We start from the raw sequence: 12,183 nt of genomic DNA, 5'->3' as shown, positions 1-12,183 counted from the left end.
CCTTGTTCTGAACACCTCCAAAACAAAGGTCATGTGGTTTGGTAAGAAGAATGCCCCTCTCCCCACAGGTGTGATTACTACCTCTGAGGGTTTAGAGTTTGAGGTAGTCACCTCATACAAATACTTGGGAGTATGGCTAGACGGTAAACTGTCCTTCTCTCAGCACATATCAAAGCTGCAGTCTAAAGTTACATCTAGACTTGGTTTCCTCTATCGTAATCGCTCCTCTTTCATCCCAGCTGCCAAACTAACCCTGATTCAGATGACCATCCTACCCATGCTAGATTACGGGGAGACATAATTTATAGATCGGCAGGTAAGGGTGCTCTTGAGCGGCTAGATGTTCTTTACCATTCGGCCATCAGATTTGCCACCAATGCTCCTTATAGGACACATCACTGCACTCTATACTCCTCTGTAAACGGGTCATCTCTGTATACCCGTCGCAATACCCACTGGTAATTTATAAAACTCTCTTAGGCCTCACTCCCCCCCCTATCTGAGATATCTACTACAGCCCTCATTTTACACATATAACACCTGTTCTGCCAGTCACATTCTGTTAAAGGTCCCCAAAGTACACACATCCCTGGGTCGCTCCTCTTTTCAGTTCGCTGCAGCTAGCGACTGGAATGAGCTGCAACAAACACTCAAATGGGACAGTTTTATCTCAATCTCTTCATTCAAAACCTCAATCATGGACACTCTTACTGACAGTTGTGGCTGCTTTGTGTGATGTATTGTTGTCTCTACCTTCTTGCCCTTTGTGCTGTTGTCTGTGCCCAGTAATGTTTGTACCATGTTTTGTGCTGCTACCATGTTGTGTTGCTACCATTTTGTTCTCATGTTGTGTTGCTACCATGCTGTGTTCTCATGTGGTGCTGCCTTGCTATGTTGTTGTCTTAGGTCTCTCTTTATGTAGTGTTGTGTTGTCTCTCTTGTCGTGATGTGTGTTTTGTCCTATATTTGTATATATATAGTTTTTTTTTTATCCCAACCACCGTCCCCGCAGGAGGCCTTTTGCCTTTTAGTAGGCCGTCATTGTAAATTAGAATGTGTTCTTAACTGACTTGCCTAGTTAAATAAAAGTTAAATACATAAAAAATATATAAAAAAACAGCCGCCATTGGTTAATGATAAAGCGGTGGTTTGAGCCTTGAAGTCTAGGTCCAAAAGGCTCATCAACAGCTTCTACCCCCAAGCCATTAGACTGCTGAACAATTCATAGAAATCGCCATCGGACAATTTACATTGACCCCCGTACACTGCTGTTACTCGCTGTTTGATGTTACCTATGCATAGTCACTTCGCCCCACCTACAGTTGTGGCCAAAAGTTTTGAGAAATGTAATGTAATGAGTAGTGTGATTGTTAATGGAAAAAAATTACAGACCATTTTTTGGTTACTGCGTCCATGTGTATAGGCTACAAGTACATTGAAATTATGTTATTTGCAAGTCGTTAAAACAAGACCTAAAAAAATATATTTTCAACTTTCACTTTCAACCGAAACTGGCCGTAGAAGGACGTCTTTTTATAGGAGACGCGTTGGTTGAGAATTTTGGGGAGGAGGTGAGTCAGGCTGTGCGTCCCTTCTCAGAGCCGCGAGGCTATGTCACAACGGGACGTCGGACTATCCGGCATCAGCGTATGTGGACTATGATATATGCTTTAGGTCCTTGGGACCACTCACTCACGGTAATGGCTCTCTACCGCTTTAAAAAGTCATCCCTCTCTAGACCGCTCTAGTTGAGAGAGTGGCGCCCTTCCCGACTCTTCAGCACTGTTTTTCAAGACGATTCAATATTGAAAAGTAGATCCATCTAAATCGATTTTACCTGGAGAAAGCCAGATTTCGTGGAGGGATTTTCCTATTGGCAATAGACGATAGGTGAATATTTTCTCTAGCGCTGAAATGTTGTAATGCCGTTGTCTTTACATTCGGCAAACAGTGGTGAAATATGGCCACTGTTTTAGAGCAGCATCTAGATTCCCGTGAAGAAAATGAACACCGACTAGACATTTGATTTTGCTAGGTCGTTTCTCTAAACAATGAATGACGTTTTACTGAGATTGTTTGATTTTACTAGAAAGAAACTTACATTTTCTGTTAATGTTCATCAAACATTAGTTTGTCTTCCAACGAATAGGCTATCGAAGGGTCGCGCGTTAACCAGGCTATATATCCAATCCACAGCAGCCTAATAACAATCCCCATATTACCACGTGAGATTGGAGATTTTGATATTGTTTTAGTACCTGATATGTTGGGTTTTTCATATTGATCTCTTATAATTACAGCATTATTATTGTTCAGTTATCTATTTTGTAATATGTTATGTCATGAGCTTATATTTATTTTGTTAAGTATGGGACTGCTTTATTGCACCCTCGACAACCACTGTGATTATTATTATTTGACCCTGCTGGTCATCTATGAACATTTGAACATCTTGGCCATGTGCTGTTATAATCTCCACCTGGCACAGCCAGAAGAGGACTGGCCACCCCTCATAGCCTGGTTCCTCTCTAGGTTTCTTCCTAGGTTTTGGCCTTTCTAGGGAGTTTTTCCTAGCCACTGTGCTTCTACACCCGCATTGCTTGCTGTTTGGGGTTTTAGGCTGGGTTTCTGTACAGCACTTTAAGATATCAGCTGATGTAAGAAGGGCTTTATAAATAAATTTGATTTGATTTGACTTTATGAGTTTTGAGTAATTGTGCACTTCTTCACATGACACTGCATTGCTCAGAAATCTAAATAAAAGTTGTACTCCTCCTCATGCTTTGAGCCTTTATAATGTCTTATGAACATTTATGACATATTCAACTGGCTCAAACTGGCTGTTATTAAGTCATCATTCTGATAATAATACCTTATAAGGGGGTCATATGCTTATGACAAGTCATAAAATGCTTTTAAACTGCAGCATCTTCCATATACCTGTTATCAAATGTATTAACATTGTATCTGCACCCTTCCACCAGGCCTGCAGGCAGCTGCAGTAAGCCACCATGTCCGTGGCCCAGCAGCAGAACCAGGTGATCCTCCAGTTCCACTTCGGAACCTTCGGAGACTCCATGCTGCAGAAAATGAACCTGCTCCGCCACCAGACCAGATTCTGTGACGTCACTGTGCGCATCAATGACCTGGAGGTGCGCATCCATCAGTCACCTGTGTTTTTGCACTTTTTAAGCATTCTATGCTGCTTTTACTGTTTACCATGTTTTTTAAATCTATTTCATCTATTTTGGTTATTATTTTGTTATGCACATGACCTTGAGTTGCAGTCTCTGTATTAATTGTGCTATACAAATAACGTTTTTCTATCAATATTATTATTAGGTCCCAGGTCACAAGGTGGTGTTGGCAGCTGGTTCTCCCTTCCTCCGGGACCAGTTCTTCCTGCAGGACTCATCCACGAGGGAGGTCCAGATCTCCATGATCCAGGAGGCGGAGGTAGGCCAGCAGCTGCTCCTGTCCTGCTACACGGGAACCCTAGAGCTGCCTGAGATAGAGCTGGTCAACTACCTAACTGTGGCCAGCTTCCTCCAGATGGGCCATGTAGTGGAGCAGTGCACCCAGGCTCTCAAGAAGTTCATCCAGCCGCGACCCTGCCAGGTGAAACAGCAGCCTCGGGAGGAGGAAGGAGATGGAGAGACTCTCAGAGCCTCTCATGCCCAGAGAGTACAGGAGCTGCCCCAAGCACAGGTAGTGAATTGTGAGGTGGAGGAGGATGATGAAGATGATGATGATGATGATGATGTGACAATTCAGCTGATGACCCCTCCCCAGAGGCAGAAGCGAGACAGGAGTGAGGGCGAGGAGAGCCCCATCGTTAAGGTGGAGTCCGTGTGTGAGCGGGTGTCTGAGATGTCTGAACGCCCCTCTACCTCCACCGCAGTGCGCTTTCCCACCAGCCCCTCATTGTCGATACACTCCCCCGAGCCCCAGCACTCTCTCATCAACTCCACAGTGGACACCCGGGCTAGCGAAATGACCATGCCACCCATGCCAGGATACCCACTCAGCCCCCTTCCACTACCCATCTCAGCCATAGGGAGACCCAATCTGGGGGGGCACCTACGAAACTCAGACAAATCCCTTCAGTGGTACCACCAGTGCCCAAAGTGTACCCGCGTGTTCCGCCAGCTAGAGAACTATGCCAACCACATCAAGATGCACAAGCTGTTCATGTGCCTGCTGTGTGGCAAGATGTTCACCCAGAAGGGTAACCTGCACCGGCATATGCGGGTCCACGCTGGCATCAAGCCCTTCCAATGCAAGATCTGTGGCAAGACCTTCACTCAGAAATGCTCTCTCCTGGACCACCTGAACTTACACAGCGGAGACAAGCCCCATCGCTGTAACTACTGCGACATGGTGTTTGCACACAGGCCCGTGCTCCGCAAACACCTCAAACAGATCCACGGCAAGAATAGCTTTGACAACGCCAATGAGAGGAGCCAACTACACGACGGGATTCTGGACTTTGAGTATGGGCATCTGCAGGACTGTAGCATGGACAATAGCGTGAACAATAAGCCTGTTCTTATGGGTGACTCTCTGTAGCACTGTATCACGTTACATTTCTGCTGAGTCACAAATGAATAGCTGTGTAGTTGTGTTAGCTGAATTGTAAACCACACTGTAAGGTACTTGAAGAAGAGTTACTGTAAAATGAGTACCAAAAATATGAACTGAAATGATTTGTCCTCATGAGTATTGTTTGGCTAAGGAAGCCTACAGTAGAACCAAAGTGATGATAGTGTGTCTGTAGAACATAATGTTTTTTTTATCGTCAATGATGGCTCTTTTGGAAATGGGGTAGACGATATACACTATCGTTCAAAAGTTTGGGGTCACTTAGAAATGTCCTTGTTTTTGAAAGAAAAGCACCTTTTTTGTCCATTAAAATAACATCAAATTGATCAGAAATACAGTGTAGACATTGTTAATGTTGTAAATGACTATTGTAGCTGGAAACGGCAGATATTTAATGGAATATCTACAGTTGAAGTCGGAAGTTTACGTACACCTTAGCCAAATACATTTAAACTCAGTTTTTCACAATTCCTGACATTTAATCCTGGTAAAATTCCCTGTCTTAGGTCAGTTAGGATCAACACTTAATTGTCCTAGTAGAGAGAATGATTTATTTCAGCTTTTATTTCTTTCATCACATTTCCAGTGGGTCAGAAGTTTACATACACTCAATTAGTATTTGGTAGCATTGCCTTTAAATTGTTTAACTTGGGTCAAACATTTCAGGAATCCTTCCACAAGCTTCCCACAAAAAGTTGGGTGAATTTTGGCCTATTCCTCCTGACAGAGCTGGTGTAACTGAGTCAGGTTTGTACGCCTCTTGCTTGCACACGCTTTTTCAGTTCTGCTCACAAATTTTCTATGGGATTGAGGTCAGAGCTTAGTGATGGCCACTCCAATACCTTGACTTTGTTGTCCTTAAGCCATTTGGCCACAACTTTGGAAGTATGATTGGGGTCATTGTCCATTTGGAGGACCCATTTACAACCAAGCTTTAACTTCCTGACTGATGTCTTAAGATGTTGCTTCAATATATTCACATAATTTTCCCTCCTCATGATGTCATCTATTTTGTGAAGAGCACCAGTCCCTCCTGCAGCAAAGCACCCCCACAACATGATGCTGCCACCCTGTGCTTCACAGTTGGGATGGTGTTCTTCGGCTTGCAATCCTCCCCCTTTTTCCTCCAAACATAACAATGGTCATTATGGCCAAACAGTTCTATTTTTGTTTCATCAGACCAGAAGACATTTCTCCAAAAAGTACGATCTTTGTCCCCATGTGCAGTTACAAACTGTAGTCTGGCTTTTTTATGGTGGTTTTGGAGCAGTGACTTCTTCCTTGCTGAGCGGCCTTTCAAGTTATGTTGATATAGGACTTATTTTACTGTGGATATAGACTTATTTTACTGTGGATATATTTCCTCCAGCATCTTCACAAGGTCCTTTGCTGTTGTTCTGGGATTGATTTGCACTTTTCACACCAAAGTGCATTCATCTCTAGGAGACAGAACACATCTCCTTCCTGAGTGGTATGACGGCTGCGTGGTCGCATGGTGTTTATACTTGCATACTATTGTTTGTACAGATGAACGTGGTACCTTCGGGCATTTGGAAATTGCTCCCAAGGATGAACCAGACTTGTGGAGGTCTTGGCTGATTTCTTTTGATTTTCCCATGATGTCAAGCAAAGAGGCACTGAGTTTGAAGGTAGGCCCTGAAATACATCAACAGGTTCACCTCCAATTGACTCAAATTATGTAAATTAGCCTATCAGAAGCTTTTAAAGCCATGACATCATTTTCTGGAATTTTCCAAGCTGTTTAAAGGCACAGTCAACTTAGTGTATGTAAACTTCTGACCCACTGGAATTGTGATACAGTGAATTATAATTGAAATAATCTGTCTGTAAACAATTGTTGGAAAAATTACTTGTGTCATGCACAAAGTAGATGTCTTAACCGACACACTATAGTTTGTTAACAATACATTTGTGGAGTGGTTGAAAAACGAGTTTTGATGACTCCAACCTAAGTGTATGTAAACTTCCGACTTCAACTGTACATAGGCGTACAGAGGCCCATTATCATCAACCATCACTCCTGTGTTCCAATGGAACGTTGTGTTAGCTAATCCAAGTTTATCATTTTAAAAGGCTAATTGATCATTATAAACCATTTTGCAATTATGTTTACACAGCCAAAAACTGTTGTCCTGCTTAAGGAAGCAATAAAACTGGCCTTCTTTAGACTAGTTGAGTATCTGGAGCATCAGGATTTGTGGGTTCGATTACAGGCTCAAAATGTCCAGAAACAAAGGACTTTCTTTTTTTTGACGCCATCTGTCAAGCATGGTGGAGGCAATGTGATGGTCTGGGGGTGCTTTGGTGGTGGTAAAGTGGGAGATTTGTACATGGTAAAAGGGATATTGAAGAAGGAAGGCTATCACTCCGTTTTGCAACGCCATGCCATACCCTGTGGAAGGTGCTTAATTGGAGCCAATTTCTTCCTACAACAGGACAATGACCCAAAGCACAGCTCCAAACTATGCAAGAACTATTTAGGGAAGAAGCAGTCAGCTGGTATTCTGTCTATAATGGAGTGGCCAGCAGGGTCACCGGATCTCAACCCTATTGAGTTTTTGTGGGAGCAGCTTGACCGTATGGTACGTCAGAAGTGCCCATCAAGCCAATCCAACTTGTGGGAGGTGCTTCAGGAAGCATGGGGTGAAATCTCTTCAGATTACCTCAACAAATTGACAACTAGATTGCCAAAGGTCTGCAAGGCTGTAATTGCTGCAAATGGAGGATTCTTTGACGAACGCAAAGTTTGAAGGACACAATTATTATTTCAATTAAAAATCATTATTTATAATCTTGTCAACGTCTTGACTATATTTCCTATTCATTTTGCAACTCATTTCATGTATGTTTTAATAGGAAAACAAGGACATTTCTAAGTGACCCCAAAATTTTGAACGGCAGTGTATGTTTGAATATGGGGTGAGGATAATGAGTATGTTGTGGTTCTACTGACACAGTATCAGAGGGTCAGATTCCCAACAGGAAAACAATAAGTCCCACTTTACTTTAAAGAGATTCAACGGGATCTTAAGCACTTACAAATGTGTAATGTATATTGTACGAATTGTAATTCATAACATATCGTACCAATTGCAGGAGGTAACATATCATACCAAATGGATGACGTTGAACACAATTGTGCACAATTTTAAGGGATCCTTTTTGGCTCTAGAGCAATACTTTCAAAACAACTGGCTGAAATTATACAAAACCTTTATAACGCATTTTAAGTGACACTAAAAGCTGATCTATTTGCTATGTTTTTACATTGGTAGGTACAGAATAATTACAGTGTGTGCACACATTAGTACTTAGTGTGGCCTGTTTGGGCCAACTGTCAATTTAAGTTTATTTGCTAGTCTTATTGAAGTCCAAACAGGAATAGTTGTAAGTACTATGTAACAATGTGTATCTATACTGTAATAACACTGTACCTGCCAATGTCACCACCATGTAAATACTGGTATATGTTTTTCAGCACAATGAAACAAATCAAGTCAGCCTGAAACCTCAAAAGCATTAGCTCGCGTTCTACAGTAGATGGAGCCATTGTATACCATGTCATCGCACAGCATGATGAGTTGTCATTTAAACCCTCTGAACTCTAGCTGGCCATTGTTGTGGGTGTATCACTGGGGTTATAGTACTGTCATTCAAGATTGGAACATGATTTAGACCACTCCCAATGCCACGGCATCAGGGTTAGTATAATGTAGTAAATGAATGGACTCATAATGTTGACACTATTATTTTTCTCTGCTCCATTTAGATAGCAATATCCCTATTGTACTTCATACCATGCATTATGAATAGATAGATAGAGACGCTCTGCAGTGCCACTGTGTAGCCAGTCGCAATCCTAACTCTTGGCTCACCTACACTTACTGGGTGGGGCACGAGCTCTGTGGGCCTATTCGCCTGTCATCGATGTCTATTTTATAGATATATATAATTTTGTCAGTAACCCTCCAAAAATTCATTCATAAATCTTTTTAATTTCCATATCTACTAGGAAGCTAAGTATTTGTTTCTTGGGCTTCAAGAATGTGACTGATCAAAGTGCTCCAGGTATTAAAAAATAAGTAATTGAACTGATTGAAAGTAAGGTGATATCGGTGAACAAATGCCGTGGTCAAGGCTACGACGGCGCCAGTGCAGTGAGTGGAGCTTACTCAGGTGATCAATAGCTCATATCAGACCGAGAGCCTAGTGCTTCGTTCTTAGGTAGTTCATTATGAGTTTTAGTTTAGAAAACGATCTCTGCGGATTAGGGATTTACTGGGATGGTAAAAACCGCTTGAAAGCCGTAGCAACACCAGGGAAACTGAGCAGAAGGGAGTGGTGATTCAAATTTCAAATTCAGCAGTTCTGCAACATCTTTAATTGAGCCTTTCATTCTACAAAATTTCCGGCCTCAACACGTTACTTAAAGATAACTGTATAGGAAGCTCTGGGACAGGTCGTCTGGATACTGGACAGACAATAAATTGGCAGATGCAAATAGATTATTATATTTAGCGGACAACAGTTCATGAGGGCTCAAACAAAAAAAGCGGTTTACAATGTTATTCATACTGGTGAACCTGTGTTTAAGTCGTGGTTGCAATGTCAACAGTGCTTTATATCTGGTATATATTGGCATGCGTCATTCACGACTAAGTTTAAATTGTGTGCAGCACAATGGACATATAAGGCACAATGTCTCAGGGGGACTTCAGAAGATCAGCAGAGTCTCTCAAGTTGGATTTCATTTCATTTACCTTGATTGCTGTCCATTTGTGTAGGCCAGTCACAACCTGAGACCAACAATAAATAGTGGCAACATTCATCCTCAAGCCGAAGATTTTTCCTCATTGTTAGGCTATTTGATGTGTAATTTTTATAAAAGGTTTATAAATAACAGCTAAATTGCAGCTAAATACTGCTATAAATAGTAGGCTATGCTGCATAATGAAACAATCCATAATAAGCTAGTGTTTTGAGGGTGGACTGACATTATTTGATATTAATAGACTGGTTTTACCTACAACAACTTTCTATCCAAGCTGGGAGAGAGCGGAGGATGGCTCATGTCATGCAGGTTCAGGTATGCTATACAAGACAGTTGTATTTTGTTTTTTTATCAATTGGTTGCTGATTAGTATGCTGTTGTATCGAACATACAGTTGAAGTCGGAAGTTTACATACACTTAGGTTGGAGTCATTAAAACTTGTTTTTCAACTACTCCACAAATTTCTTGTTAACAAACAATCGTTTTGGCAAGTTGGTTAGGACATCTACTTTGTGCATGACACAAGTCATTTTTCCAACAATTGTTTACAGACAGATTATTTCACTTATAACTCACTGTGTCACAATTCCAGTGGGTCAGAAGTTTACATACACTAAGTTGACTGTGCCTTTAAACAGCTTGGAAAATTCCTAGAAAATGATGTCATGGCTTTAGAAGCTTCTGATAGGCGAATTGACATCATTTGAGTCAATTGGAGGTGTACCTGTGGATGTATTTCAAGGCCATACCTTCAAACTCAGTGCCTCTTTGCTTGACATCAGTTGCAAAGAAAAAGACATATCTCAAACTAGCCAATAAAAATAAAAGATTAAGATGGGCAAAATAACTCAGACACTGGACAGAGGATCTCTGCCTAGAAGGCCAGCATCCCGGAGTCGCCTCTTCACTGTTGACGTTGAGACTGGTGTTTTGCGGGTACTATTTAATTAAGCTGCCAGTTGAGGACTTTTGAGGCGTCTGGTCCACGTCTGGGTTTAAGGCTCTCTTTTCCAAGCTTAAAAAGATAAACATTCACATGCCATGGGCCAGAAAAGGTTGAATACATTGGCAATGCTGTCAATTCAGCATGACTTCTGCCGCATTCAAAACAACTGGAAACTCAGAACTGGGAAATCTTAGACTTCAGTGGGTTCAAGACAACTGGGAACTCAGAAAAAAATGAGCTCTGACTGGGAAAATATGTTCTTCCAACTCAAAATAATGGTCATCCAACTCAGAATACCAAGTCTGTAACTCGGGCCTCTTTCTTGAGCTCAGACCTGAAGATCACTAACGTCATGATTCAACCTTGTTTTTTCAGAGTTCCCAGTTGTCTTGAAAGCACCATCAATCCAGATAATGCCAGACTTTGATGACAAAGTTTTATTTTGCTCCACCTTCCTGTTCAAGTGAGCACATTTTGCTCCACCTTCCTCACAAGGTGAGTCCAAGAATGTCTTGTATGCTGCTGCATAAATTATGTAATATGCCTGGGAGATATGTATCCTGAGCTAAGAAAGTAATAGTAAGTGTTTGTTGTGTAGTAAGCTGTTAGTAGCCCATGAGCCTCACCCTAATAATGTGGTCCCTTTCCCCCTCATAACTTAGCCTACTGTTCTGACTTGGTGGTGCACATGTAGCCTATAGCCTGTTTTAGAGAAATGTAATCATTGAATATTGTAGTAGCTTCCATTGTCTGCTTATATGCCCCCTTTATTTTTCCTGCAGTTCTGACTTGGTGTACAGGGAGAATACTGTAAGAATGGCCCATGTTCTGAATTCTGTCGCTGTACATTTCAAAAGTGCTGAAGAAATAGTTATATCGACTATGTCCGTTCTAGCTCGCTCAGTAATGTCTTAATCGAAATTACAGATTGCCTCTTATCCGCTCGTCGTTCCCTTTTGCCATAGTTTGTACATCTCAGTTGTCAGTAGAAACCACATTTGTTTAAGCAAGTCAGCCATATCAGCTATGTTTTTTTTAAAGGAGGTAAATGAGGCAGAATGAACTGTTTCGCTGCCAGACAAGGCTCCGCTGATAGCCAGGTGTAGCGGTGGTAAGGATTCACTCCATGGTGCTGAAAAGAAAGCTCTGCTGTTGGGACAGCTTTATGTAGGCCCTAACAGTTTGTGGACACCGTTTGTCACTGTTATAATGCAATTAATGTATTGTTTAGTGTTGTGTTGTGTTGTGTAGTGGCTTTGCTGGCATGCATCTAAAACAACATTTGGGAATATGCCTCACCAAGATTTACATGCTAAAATCGGCACTGCAAATGGGACATTTGGGTAGAAATATGGAGCCCTTTGTTAAACAAGTCTTGTCTAGATATAGCTCCACATGTCTTGTTTTAGCACAGAACTTCAACTTTTTCCTATCATTAGTCTCCCAGTGGAAGCTCTCAGAGCTCCTTTTGTTCTCTCATGGACATTTTAAGACGTTTTAAGAGGCTGTTTGTCTAGGAAAATATGTATGCCTTAAAGGGCTGGATGTCAGGAACAATCATTCGATTATACTACATGCTGGAGAATAAATACAATGTTTTTCTTAGACCTGGCCATGTTTTTCTCAGAACAGGCCCTGTTTTTCTTAGAACTGGGCATGTTTTTCTCAGAACGGGCCCTGTTTTTCTTAGAACTGGCCGTGTTTTTCTCAGAACGGGCCCTGTTTTTCTTAGAACTGGCCGTGTTTTTCTCAGAACGGGCCCTGTTTTTCTTAGAACTGGCAGTGTTTTTCTCAGAACGGGCCCTGTTTTTCTTAGAACTGGCCGTGTTTTTCTCAGAACGG

At 41.7% G+C, this 12,183-nt stretch overlaps 1 protein-coding gene and 1 long non-coding RNA gene across 2 annotated transcripts in view; both read left to right on the top strand.

The window, feature by feature from the left end:
* Positions 1-12,183, top strand: part of LOC145862392 (uncharacterized) — a 386,091-nt gene that overhangs the window by 77,550 nt on the left and 296,358 nt on the right. The gene's annotated exons all lie outside the window — the stretch shown is intronic.
* On the top strand, positions 2,990-4,989 carry LOC106580259 (zinc finger and BTB domain-containing protein 26-like). The gene is made up of 2 exons (XM_045704194.2): positions 2,990-3,152; positions 3,343-4,989. Exons 1-2 carry the CDS (start codon positions 3,012-3,014, stop codon positions 4,567-4,569), a joined length of 1,368 nt encoding a protein of 455 aa, XP_045560150.2. The 5' UTR covers positions 2,990-3,011; the 3' UTR covers positions 4,570-4,989.

The sequence above is a fragment of the Salmo salar genome, chromosome 20, assembly GCF_965601325.2.
Source record: "Salmo salar chromosome 20, fSalSal1, whole genome shotgun sequence".
NCBI classification, from domain to species: Eukaryota; Metazoa; Chordata; class Actinopteri; order Salmoniformes; family Salmonidae; genus Salmo; species Salmo salar.
Note: the sequence above shows the minus strand (reverse complement) of the source record. Positions and strands in the feature narration are given on the sequence as shown.